General features: G+C 46.4%; 1 protein-coding gene across 2 annotated transcripts in view; it reads right to left on the reverse strand.

Annotated features, from left to right (window-relative positions):
* Nucleotides 1-12,623, reverse strand: part of LOC122924487 (E1A-binding protein p400-like) — a 153,122-nt gene that overhangs the window by 86,749 nt on the left and 53,750 nt on the right. For both annotated transcript variants that reach the window (XM_044275619.1, XM_044275618.1), the window contains exons 16-20: nt 8,848-9,022; nt 6,609-6,745; nt 1,853-2,039; nt 1,030-1,196; nt 772-938 (exon numbers count right to left, since the gene is read on the reverse strand). In XM_044275619.1, the coding sequence (XP_044131554.1) occupies nt 772-938; nt 1,030-1,196; nt 1,853-2,039; nt 6,609-6,745; nt 8,848-9,022 (833 nt within the window). The remainder of the gene's footprint in view (nt 1-771; nt 939-1,029; nt 1,197-1,852; nt 2,040-6,608; nt 6,746-8,847; nt 9,023-12,623) is intronic.

Here is a 12,623-nt window from a genome sequence, read left to right on the forward strand (position 1 = left end):
CTACAATTTGAGGATCTTCTCAAGATGGCTCCTCTGCCAGTTCTGAGGCCAAAACTGCCTTCCCTTACTTCCCATACACACTTGCTGTAGCCAGCAGCCTCCTGCCAGCCAATCAGATTGGATTACTGAAAGACACGCCTCCTCACTCTGAAGCCTCATGCAGGCATGCAGTGTGAAGGACCGCCCCTCTGTCTTCCTAGCCGGAGACAGATGAGCCATAGCAACTGTCTCTTAAGGGAGCAGTGGAAAGGGACAGGAGATATTAATGAAAGCTGCTATTATAAGGTAATTACAGATCTTTTAGCCATCATTAACAGACTAACTCAGGAATAATTGCCTAGCTCTAATAAACCAGCAAATTAAAAAAATATGACAGTTATCCTTTAAGCTGCAGTGTGAAAGTACCTCTGATCCATAAAAAAAGGTGTATGACCTTCCTCCAACACACTCATGTACATGTATTAACTGGTCTGACCTCAGTATGATAGGACGTAGGCTGCACAAAGAAGAGATCTCATCAAAAGGTACATATTCACATTTTTGCGGTCAGTTACCAGCGGGTTCTAAATAAACTAATGAGGACTAGGGTTTTTTCAATACCAAAATTTACACCTCAATATATCTGCTTTTGTACAAAGCGCAAGGTATGAGGTGATAATGTCTTATTTTTAGCAAGCAACTGAAGCTAAAAAATTTCAAACCTAGCTTTTCTTACAATCCAATAAAAGTAATCATTATGCCCCTAGATATTTGGCGTAAATGAAGAGTTACCTTTGGTCCCCTGTGGTGTAACAGCTGTGGTAACCAGAGGCCTTCTGATCTGTCCCTGCTGGGTGACAGTGGCTGTAGTTGCTGTAACTGTACGTGCTGCTGGTGCACTTGGAAAAGCAACAGTGCGACCCTCAGGTTTCTGACCATAAAGTACTGGCTCAAATAACCTACATGGCAAGGGAAATATTACATGTATAAATGAACAGGAGCACCGCAAAAAATAAAGAAGCCAGTTATTACTACAATATCAGACAATACCTGCTGAGTTTAACTTTTTCCCGTTTGGGTCGAGGAGCAGGATCAGGACTACTGTTTATCTCCTGAATCAGCTTCCTCGTTACCTTCAGTTTAGGAATCGTCTGAGCTTCATAACGGGTCATTTTATTCTCAAGCCCAAGTAAAGCAAACAGGGACAAATCTGCGTTCTACAGAGAAAAAAAAATATATAATATTGTCTAAGTGCACAGTATATTAAATAGGTTATCCTACAAGATAAGTGATGTCAGATTGCCGGAGGTCCACCTGCAGGGATACCCAGTGATCCAGAGAAATGGACAAGTGATAAATGCTGTTTGTGGGATAACCCATTTAATGCAGTACTTAAAAGGGGGTTCTGGTTATTTAAAATGGATAACCTAATCTTAGGATAGGCTATCCACATTAGATGGGGGGGGGGGGGGGGGGGGTCTTACGCAATACCTGTTTGAAGAGGTTCTGGTGTTCCAGAGGGCAACACAGTACCTTACTGTTCAAAGGGCACCATACTTTTAGTAGCAACCGTGAATGGTAGTGCAAATTCATCCCACGATTCAAGTAATCGTGAGCGACTCCCATCATTCTAAAACTGATGGCATATGCTAAGGAAAGGATATCAATTTTAAAGAACTCAAAATAATGAGCATTAAAAATTAAAGTGTTTAATGAGCATTAAAAGTATAAAGTGTTTATTAATTTAGGGTATTAAAATATAGGCTATGCAATGGTTAGTCCTTGTACAAGCAGGAACACTGTATCTCCATTTCCATAAAAAAGCAGACCCCATTGAATTTAGACAAGATGGAGAAACAGACAGAACTCTTACCTTCCAGGGATCATATTCTAATGCCTGCAGTACAAGTGATGCAGTCCTATACTGCAACGCTTCACATGCATAGGAAGATTCTCCAGAGCGGGGGTCCACCAGATCCGGATGATTGCAAATTCTCTGAAGCTGTGTCAGGACATGAAGAACACTTACAAAATGTCCTCCTTTCAGGGAATCTTGCGTTCTGCACAAAGAAAACCAATATGATCTTAAAATGCACAGAAAAACATTAACATTGCAATTCCGTTATCAATACGCCTATAAACGCCTTCCTGTTACCAGTCTGTAGATTTAATATTCTCCATACAACCACAGTGTATATCTACAGCACCTACTTACTGCACAGAGCAACCTATTAACCTAATAGATGAAAGCAAAAAAAAAAATCATCTTTAGAAAAGGTCATTCCGAAAAGTTAAAACTTGCTTTGGGTATTCAAGCATCAGGAGGTCTTGGTCTTGAAAGGATTATGGCTTTGGTCCTAAGCTCCCATTTACATATATCCTTAAAGGGGTTGTCCCATCTCAGACAATGGGGGGCATATCGCTAGGATATGCCCCCATTGTCTGATAGGTGCTGGTCTCACCGCTGGGACCTGCACCTACAATGAGAACGGAGCGGAGAAATGAACAGAGGGTGCACTGCGCATCCGCAGCCGCCCTACATTCATTTCTATGGGGGCGCCGAAAATAGCCAAGCGCTGGCTCGGCTATTTCCGTCTGCCCCATAGAAATGAATGGGAGCAGGGGCTGTGCGTGCGCGATGCACTCCTGTTCACTTCTATAGGAGCAGCACTTGGGGGTGGACAGACCCTGGGAATTGCGGGGTCCTCCAGCCACAGCTCTCCCCACTCCGTTCTCATTGTAGGTCCGGGTCCCAACGGTGGGACCCACACATATCAGACAATGGGGGCATATCCTAGCCTCCGATATGCCTCCATTGTCTGAGATGGGAATACCCCTTTAAGTGGTTGTCTCATCTCGCGGTTACTAAGGCGAGATGAGACACTGTACTGACCACCAGACCGGCCAGGAAACAGCAGAGCGTCTTTTAGGCACTTCTCGCACCTCACTGGATTTTCATAAAGGTCTACAAAAGGGAATGTGATTTAGAGTAGTCTCAAAACACACCAAGGCTTTGGTACAAAATACTTGTCTTCAGTGAGCAGAGCAAGAAGTGATGTGAGGAACAGGATTCGTATCAGGACTCACAACCTTGGTTTTGGCCCACATCCGATCTGCACTTTTTGTGAATCAGATGCGGACCCATTTATTTCAATGGGGCCGCAATACTCTAGGTAGGAAAGTGTAAAGAGCAGGTAAAGGACACCATTTATACCACAATTTATTAGGGAACCTTTGTTCTGAACACCAAAAATGGAATATAATAACGTCAGGGAAATGTTTCTCAAAAAATAATGCAAGGCTGCTTAAAGTAGTTTCAGTTCTCAGTATATGCCAGTAGGGTACTCCAATCTAATCAATAATAGTTAAAAGGTGTTTCTGGAACTTCGAGTGCTGCCACATGTTTAGGGTTTTTTTTAATGCAGTTTTTGAAGGCAAAACCAGCAGTGGATTGAAAAATGCGGAGAGGTTGTATCTGTCGTTAAAGGGGTTGAGCAGCCAGTACATATTGATGACATATCCTAAGGATAGGTCAATATCTGATCCCCCTCTGATCAGGCAGCTTGAAGTGGAGGGGGCACTCGTTTAAGCCCTACTTCCTCTTCAAGATTACACTAAGCCTTATATCGGAAGTCTCATGAATGGTACAAGTGTAGTGCCCTGGAGCAGCGAGTACTTTGACATTTGGACATTTGCCTATTTCCCCTATGCAAAGTTAAACCCAAACTTGTTTACCTCCTAAAAGCAGACAACCTGACCTTTTAAAATGTCTGGTTTTAGCAATGTTATGTTTTTGTCTGGAAAACCTGCTGTGTCATTGCCATTGAGTATCACTGAAGCGCTAATGTAAGTCTATACCAGACGGGAGCTGAAACGATGTATCTGTTTGTGCTGAGTTTCTCTACTCTACCCCTCCCACTAGAAGGTTCTAGTCTAGCAAAAACTGTTTAGGCTACTTTCACACTCGCGTTTTGGGCGGATCCATCATGGATCTGCAAAAAAGGATCCGTTACAATAATACAACAGCATGCATCAGTTTGTATTATCCGTCACGATCAGTGTGGGGCAAAAACTCCACACTAAACACAGGAGGGGCCTGGAAACTACAGAAGGAAAAGGTCACCTCCTAAACAACCCTAATCCGGGCCCTAACTACCTATCAATATGAATAGACCTTGAAGGTAGGAATATTCATATGCTGTATACCTAGGCCCTTATATCCCTATAAGAGCCTGGAATGAGGTCAGGACCAGAGACAACCCATTCCTCCCCAGATGGACGAATGAAAGTCTCTGTCTCAAGCCCAGATACAAACAGGGAATAAAACAAACACAAAACAATAAGAAAAGAACAGACTTATCTGAAAGTAGAAAACTGGCAACTCCAGAAGCACCACAAAGTACAACCGACCAGCTAGTCGGCAGGAAGAAAATCTAAAAACCGCACCTCCAAGAGTGAGAAGCGGCTACTTATGGGAAAGGTAAAATACCAACAAGCAACACCTGAAGCAAGGGCTGTCGCATTCACCAAAACACAGACACAATAAGATCCACAGTGAACTTGTCAATTTAATCCACAATTTGCCAGTCTCTCCGATTTCCTGGTACCCGACACGGGAACGTCCGTGACCGTAACATAGCCAAGACTGATCAGTCATGAACTTCATTGAAAGTCAATGGGAGACGGATCCATTTTCTATTGTGCCAGATTGTGTCAGAGAAAACAGATCCGTCCCCATTGACTCAGTTTGGCTCAGTTTCGTCAAGAGTACAACAAAATGTTGCAGGCAGCGTTTTGGTGTCCGCCTCCAGAGCGGAATGGAGACTGATGCATACTGAGCGGATCCTTTTCCATTTGGAATCATTAAGGCAAGACTGATGCGTTTTGGACCACTTGTGAGAGCCCATGATGGATCTCACAAACGGAAAGCCAAAACACGAGTGTGAAAGTAGCCTAAGGCCCCATGCACACGGCCGTGTTTCACAGCCGTGTGCGGGCCGTGGAACCGCGGCCTGGATCCCTCCTGAGAGCAGGAGCACACGGCGTCACTGGTTGCTATGACGCCGTGCGCTCCCTGCTGCCGCCGCAATACAGTAATACACTGGTATGATCTATACCAGTGTATTACTGTACTGTGCCAGCAGCAGGGAGCGCACGGCGTCATAGCAACCAGTGACGCCGTGCGCTCCTGCTCTCAGGAGGGATCCAGGCCGCAGTTCCACGGCCCGCACACGGCTGTGAAACACGGCCGTGTGCATGGGGCCTTATAAGGAGAGCAGTCAGAGCCCCTAGTGTGCTGCAGTTAGGGGACACTGCTTGGAAGAGGAGACTCTGCCAGACTACTAAGTGACCAGAAGAAGACACAGACAGGGATACGCTGCCACAGACCCTAGATCACCAGCCTTGGACCAGGGTAGCAGCCTTCTGAAGAGAGCTAGCTTAGGCCTTTTCTCAGCATCAAACCCTTCTTTTGCCAGGGAGGAGACTGGAGAAGTCAGCCCAATGCCTCACCTGTTTTGTTTTATACCTGAATTCCTCCAGTAAAGAAGCACCCTGGTTTCCTGCAGACCCTGACTCTCTGGATTTATTTCCCATTGGGGTGTGCCGCGCCTTACCATCCCTTTAGGAGAGCAGCAACACGTGGTGTCCGGGGGACTCCGCGTAGCGTTGGGGCCACTGCACAAGCTCTTGTAATTATACTGCGCCACCACTGCAAGCAAGACTACACACAGTGTAATCTTGAAAAGGAAGTACACGAGTCCGCCTCCTCTGCAAACAGCTGATCAGCAGGGGTGCCAGGAGTCAGACCCCCACCGGTCAGATATTGATGACCTATCCTGAGGACAGGACATCAATATGTACTGGCTGCACAGCCCCTTTAATACTTTCTCTCCTGCTATGATCCACAGCTGATTTTTGCTTTAAAAACCGCATCACAGAGCCTGAATGTGCACTCTAGAATAGGCATTGCCTATGCAATTTAACAGATCCCAGACTCCTGAAGATTAGAGTAAAGAGGTCTTGAGGCTTTCTACAACACGAGCAGCTGTGATCAGCAGTGCATTCCAGAAGTCCGAGCACCACTCATCAATGAGGCAGATTTACTAATCAGGTCTAAAATCTGGACAGCATAAATTTAGGCAGTCTAAAGATGCGCCAAAGTTGGATTATGCTGGATGATACATTTGGTGACTGGCCAGGTGCTTTTGTCTAATTTTATAGCACCTATTGGATGGCTTACTTTGTGACTGAATTTTGTGCCCAAAATTTAGCAAATTTCTGCTTAAACTGTCTAGGGGCCGTGTCCCTTTTCTGCCAAGTCATACCTTGTCTCTCGCCCTACCGGCTATGTTTTTGATGTCATAAAGATGGCTAAAACCTGATGTGACATTTTGCAGCAGATAGGCTCCAAATTTCAGCACATTTTACAACAAGCGCATCCAGAGTGGCAAATGTAGAGCGACATATATAAAACACAACATGAACAATAACCAGCAATAAATGAATAACCACTTCTAATCAGGCAAGGATTAACAGATCACTAAACTATTTCTAGACAGATCCTTAAAGACAAAATACTTCAATACACAAGCATAACAGAGGAGTGCAATCCTATAGAAATGTCTTACCCAGGCTGCATCATGACATCCTCATACAACGCCTTCTGCCGGTTTGACAGCTGGCACTTAAGAACATGTTCAGACTTTTTGTTTAACTGCCTCTCCACGTCTCTCTTGGTCCGACGCAATATAAATGGCTGAGCAGACTGAAAAAAATCATGATAATGTTCAAGCTGCAACTCTTGGAACCAAACACATCCCAACATTCAGACAAACATCAGGAATGGTGGCCAGATTTCTTGAAGAATAACTGCAATATTATTTTTTTTTAATCGGGAATCTACACTTCATAAATGTAATTTTCCTGATTATGTAACATACAGTACAGACCAAAAGTTTGGACACACCTTCTCATTCAAAGAGTTTTCTTTATTTTCATGACTATGGAAATTGTAGATTCACAGTGAAGGCATAAAAACTATGAATTAACACATGTGGAATGATATACATAACAAAAAAGTGTGAAACAACTGAAAATATGTCATATTCTAGGTTCTTCAAGGTAGCCACCTTTTGCTTTGATTACTGCTTTGCACACTCTTGGCATTCTCTTGATGAGCTTCAAGATGTAGTCACCCGAAATGGTTTTCACTTCACAGGTGTGCCCTGTCAGGTTTAATAAGTGGGATTTCTTGCCTTATAAATGGGGTTGGAACCATCAGTTGCGTTGTGGAGAAGTCAGGTGGATACACAGCTGATAGTCCTACTGAATAGACTTTTAGAATTTGTATTATGGCAAGAAAAAAGCAGCTAAGTAAAGAAAAACGAGTGGCCATCATTACTTTAAGAAATGAAGGTCAGTCAGTCTGAAAAATTGGGAAAACTTTGAAAGTGTCCCCAAGTGCAGTGACAAAAACCATCAAGCGCTACAAAAAAAAAACTGGCTCACATGCGGACCGCCCCAGGAAAGGAAGACCAAGAGTCACCTCTGCTGCGGAGGATAAGTTCATCCGAGTCACCAGCCTCAGAAATCGCAGGTTAACAGCAGCTCAGATTAGAGACCAGGTCAATGCCACACAGAGTTCTAAGAGCAGACACATCTCTAGAACAACTGTTAAGAGGAGACTGTGAATCAGGCCTTCATGGTAGAATATCTTCTAGGAAACCACTGCTAAGGACAGGCAACAAGCAGATGAGACTTGTTCGGGCTAAAGAACGGACATTAGACCAGTGGAAATCTGTGCTTTGGTCTGACGAGTCCAAATTTGAGATCTTTGGTTCCAACCACCGTGTCTTTGTGCGACGCAGAAAAGGTGAACGGATGGACTCTACATGCCTGGTTCCCAACGTGAAGCATGGAGGAGGAGGTGTGATGGTGCTTTGCTGGTGACACTGTTGGGGATTTATTCAAAATAGAAGGCATACTGAACCAGCATGGCCACCACAGCATCTTGCAGCGACATGCTATTCCATCCGGTTTGCGTTTAGTTGGACCATCGTTTATTTTTCAACAGGACAATTACCCCAAACACACCTCCAGGCTGTGTAAGGGCTATTTGACCATGAAGGAGAGTGATGGGGTGCTGCGCCAGATGACCTGGCCTCCACAGTCACCGGACCTGAACCCAATCGAGATAGTTTGGGGTGAGCTGGACCGCAGAGTGAAGGCAAAAGGGCCAACAAGTGCTAAGCATCTCTGGGAACTCCTTCAAGACTGTTGGAAGGCCATTTCAGGTGACTACCTCTTGAAGCTCATCAAGAGAATGCCAAGAGTGTGCAAAGCAGTAATCAAAGCAAAAGGTGGCTACATTGAAGAACCTAGAATATGACATATTTTCAGTTGTTTCACACTTTTTTGTTATGTATATAATTCCACATGTGTTAATTCATAGTTTTGATGCCTTCAGTGTGAATCTACAATTTTCATAGTCATGAAAATAAAGAAAACTCTTTGAATGAGAAGGTGTGTCCAAACTTTTGGTCTGTACTGTATAGAAACACAGTTGCACACATATACACCCCACCCCAATCTTTATGTCTCAGCAGTATAATAATTTTAATACATTACATGATATTTATTTAACCCCTTTTAGGGTGTCTGTACACTGCGCAGTGCAGCTGGGAATTACAACTAATTACGTTCTAATTTGCCATTTCAAACAGCAGCAAGTGCAGCGCAGCAACTAGTGGTGGTCTGCATGTGGATCCACGATGGGGCGCACCATGTATGGGCCCTCTAAAACATTTACATTCTAATCATTTAAAAACAAATGGTAACATTGAAAAAAAATGGCTAATTTGCAATTACCCGATGCAATCTGATGGATATCGTATGCCTGTATTCCGGGTCTTGATCACTGCCTTCTTTTACTGGAAAATCTAAGTATTGCCTTGACAATCCTGGAATGAGGAAGTGCACCATGGTCCACAGGTCCTTCCATGTATGTGGTAATGGGGTGTCCCTTAGAAGCAACCGGCGCTGGCTATAAAGAAGAGCAAAGAGATCTCTTTATAAGTAATAGCTTGTCTATGGGAACGGTGAAATACATTTGTGTAGAGTTTTTAATTTAATACAAATGTTAAAGTAGAGAAATACATAGTGTAAGCATCCTCCAAATACATAAATAAAGACGGTTAGCTTTTAATCTCAAGCCGCTATGTTGTTGAGAAAAACTGAAATGCATCCATTTTATCCCAAAAATATTCTGTGCATATGTTTACCATCTTATGTGTTAGACGCTATAAGGGGTATGGCATTAGAATAACTGCAACTAGCACCACAACATCAAGTCCTTGTGGATGGAGTCCTGCCACTCTATTCAGCCCAACCCCTACACAGACTAAAAACCTAAAACACACACATATAAAGAAAAACGAGATTTTTGTATAACTTACCAGTAAAATCTCTTTCTCGCTCTTTCCTTGGGGGACACAGAAGACCTTGGGTATAGCTCATCTCCATAGGAGGCGTGACACTAAGTGAAAGCTGTTAAGCCCCTCCTCCATCAGCTATACCCTCAGCCTGGAGAGAGAGACTGCCAGTTGTGTGTCCAAGTAGTGAGAAAAGGCAAAGTCCAACAAGTGGAAACAACAAGCCAACTACCCAACGGGTAAACAAAACTCGGAAACCGTGCAGAAAAAAACCAATGAATGGGTGGGTGCTGTGTCCCCCAAGGAAAGAGCGAGAAAGAGATTTTACTGGTAAGTTATACAAAAATCTCGTTTTCTCGCCCAATTTCCTTGGGGGACACAGAAGACCTTGGGACGTTCAAAAGCAGTCCAAGAGGGGAGGGACCACAGCACCAAGGCGAAGCACCCGAAGGCAGCAAGGAAATGCCACCTGCAAAACCAGGCGGCCCAAGGCAGCAGCCGCCGAAGCCAGAGTACGCACTCTGGAGAACCTGGTAAAGAGTGCAAGGAAGACCGTGGCCACCCTGCACAATGGCATGGCTGAAGCCCAATGCCTCCGGCCCCGGAGGCACCAACCGCTCTGGTGAAATGAACGGTGACACCAAAAAAACAGAACCCTGCCCTTGATGCAGTAACCACAGCAATAGCCATTTGGTTAAAGCGGAGGAAAGCACCCAGGAGCCGTCAACCTTGGCGCGGACCTCCTGGAACACAAGAGACCGAGCGTCGACAAGAGTCGGAGATGTCCAAGCAAAAAAAACTGCAGACACTTCAAGTAACAGAGTCCCAGTCGCAGGTCCAGGCCAGACTGGAGAAGACAGAATCATGGGAAGAGAAAGGCAGAGTGGGGGAATGCCCAGCTTCCTAAAGAACCCCAGGTAAGATCCTAAGTCAGACAACAGAACCTGGACGAAGCACGGCCGGGAGCGAACACTAGTGTGCTCGCCGGACTCGTCTGGGCAGGCGGGAGGAAATCCAATGCGAGTAAGCGCAGATCAGTGACACGGGCAAAAAGGTTGGTAAAACTGGTCCCGTCGGCCCCCGAGCAACGCCGTCCCGTATCCACACGGAGTGGGGGAGCAGAAGGACAAACGGAAGGAACCGAAAGGGACCCGGCCAGCATCCAACAGACGCCAGGACAAGTCAGGCTAAAGTCCTTGTCGTTGTAGCCACCACAGGAAGGTGTTCTACAGTCCCGGTGTGGGGGCTTGAAGGGTAAACTTGACAGAAGAAAGTAGTCCCGCCAGGTTACCGAGAAGGTAAAGTCCAAGCAGGACCATCGCCCAGAATGGAAAAAGTAATCTGCACCCAGCGGGAGGACAGAATGCGGCAAACCCAGTAAATAGGCACACAGCTAGTACAGCCAGTGTGAACAATGGAGACAGTATGAGGTCATAAGGAACACCGGGACCATCCATATGAACAACCATGTTCTCCCCAGAGGGGAGGGCAGTGAAGGAACAGCCCCTGAAGCCTGGCCGGGGCAGAAGCCACATCGGAATAAAACTGTCCCAGGAGAAGCCAAAACAGAGCCGTCGAGAAAACGGATGACACCCTCCAACCGAAAGGAGGAGTGGGCAACAGGGAAGCCACAGGACCGCTCAAAAGCAGAACTCCGCTACTCCAAGATGTCCGGCTCACCAATTCGCAGAAGGCGAATACCCTAATGAACCGAAAGAGGAGGTCCCTGGGACCTGGGTAATCGAGCACCCAAGAGAAGTTGGGCGACCTGCTCGAAAAGAGCGGCTAGAACCTGGTAGCAAAACAAACTGAAGCACGGAGGGTGCCAACAGGAAGGACTCAAACCAAAACGCATCCAAGAGGAGGAATGGCAACAGGCGAGGGAACCGTAATCCCGCCAGAGCCAACGTAGACTGCGAGGGACGCTGGAGACAGCACTCTCGACCATGTGACCGCTTGCGCTGGGAAGCAATGCCACAGGGGAACTAATGGGTACGCATCTAGGAACCACGAACACTCCCCAGGCGGAAGGGCCAACGAATATGGTGGATACCGTCACAACGGAAACACAATATACCCTCCGAACAGAGAATGGATACCACCCAGCTCGCTGCAGTAGAGAGCAATAGAGCCCGTCCAGGTCAGGTGAACAGAAAGATCTCTTCAGAGAAGAGTGCCAGGCCGGCGGCAATCACCGTATCCCAAGAGAAAAACGGCAAGTCGCAGGAAGAATGGAGGCATACGTACAAGCAGCCCCATAAGCAGTGAGAAAGCCAACCCACCTACGGAAGGAGAAGGCATACACGGCCCAACAACGCACAGAGTGCACAAGAGCGTCCGCCCACTGCAAAATAGTCATTCAGCGAAGAGGGCCAGCCACAGAGTCCCACAGAATCCACGGAAGTGCAAAGTGCAACCGGAAGGGGGGACATACACAAGACTAGTATGGCATGCGATGGAAACGCAAGCAGTCCGCCCAGAAGAGAGGGAAATGTACTTGGCAAACATCGCAGACAGCAAGCGTGCAAAGCCCGCCCCACAAGGGGGTGATGCCCAAGACCAGTACCTACTTCAGAGAAGTAGGACATACCATATTCCGCCCAGAAGAGGGCCATGCACATGGCCACACAGCATCCAGCAGGACGTCCACCTAGTGAAAAGGGGACATGCACAGGGTTATCCTAGCATTAAGTGAGTGTGCAATAATCCACCAAACACCGAATTTTGTGAGAGTACAACTACTCCGCCAATGAATGGGGACAAGTACAAGTCCAGCACAGCATATACAAGGACAGTTGTAAGTCCTGTGAGCGTACAAAAGTCCACCCATGGAATGAGGGGTGGTCACGCACAAGGCCAGCACCGTATCCAATGGGAGTGCAAGTATTCCACCCATCTTAGAGGCCAGCAACGTATCTGGTGAGAGTGCAGTATGCTGCCCAGAAGGGGGAGCCATGCCCATGGCCAGTATTGCAACCAGGGAGAATGCGAGCACTCCGCCACGGATGGGGGTCATGCACCTGGCCAGCAGCACACTGGCGAGAGAACAAACACAGTCAGTGAGAGTGTGTGTATGTTGCCTGAGGAAAGGAGACATGCCCATGGCCGGCAGCGAATCCAGTGAGAGTGCCGTACACCGCCCATGGAAGGGGGAACATGTATATGGCCGGCAGCGGATTTAGTGAGTTGCAAGCACCCCACCATGGAAGGGGG

This window comes from Bufo gargarizans, chromosome 1 (genome assembly GCF_014858855.1).
Source record: "Bufo gargarizans isolate SCDJY-AF-19 chromosome 1, ASM1485885v1, whole genome shotgun sequence".
Taxonomy (NCBI): Eukaryota; Metazoa; Chordata; class Amphibia; order Anura; family Bufonidae; genus Bufo; species Bufo gargarizans.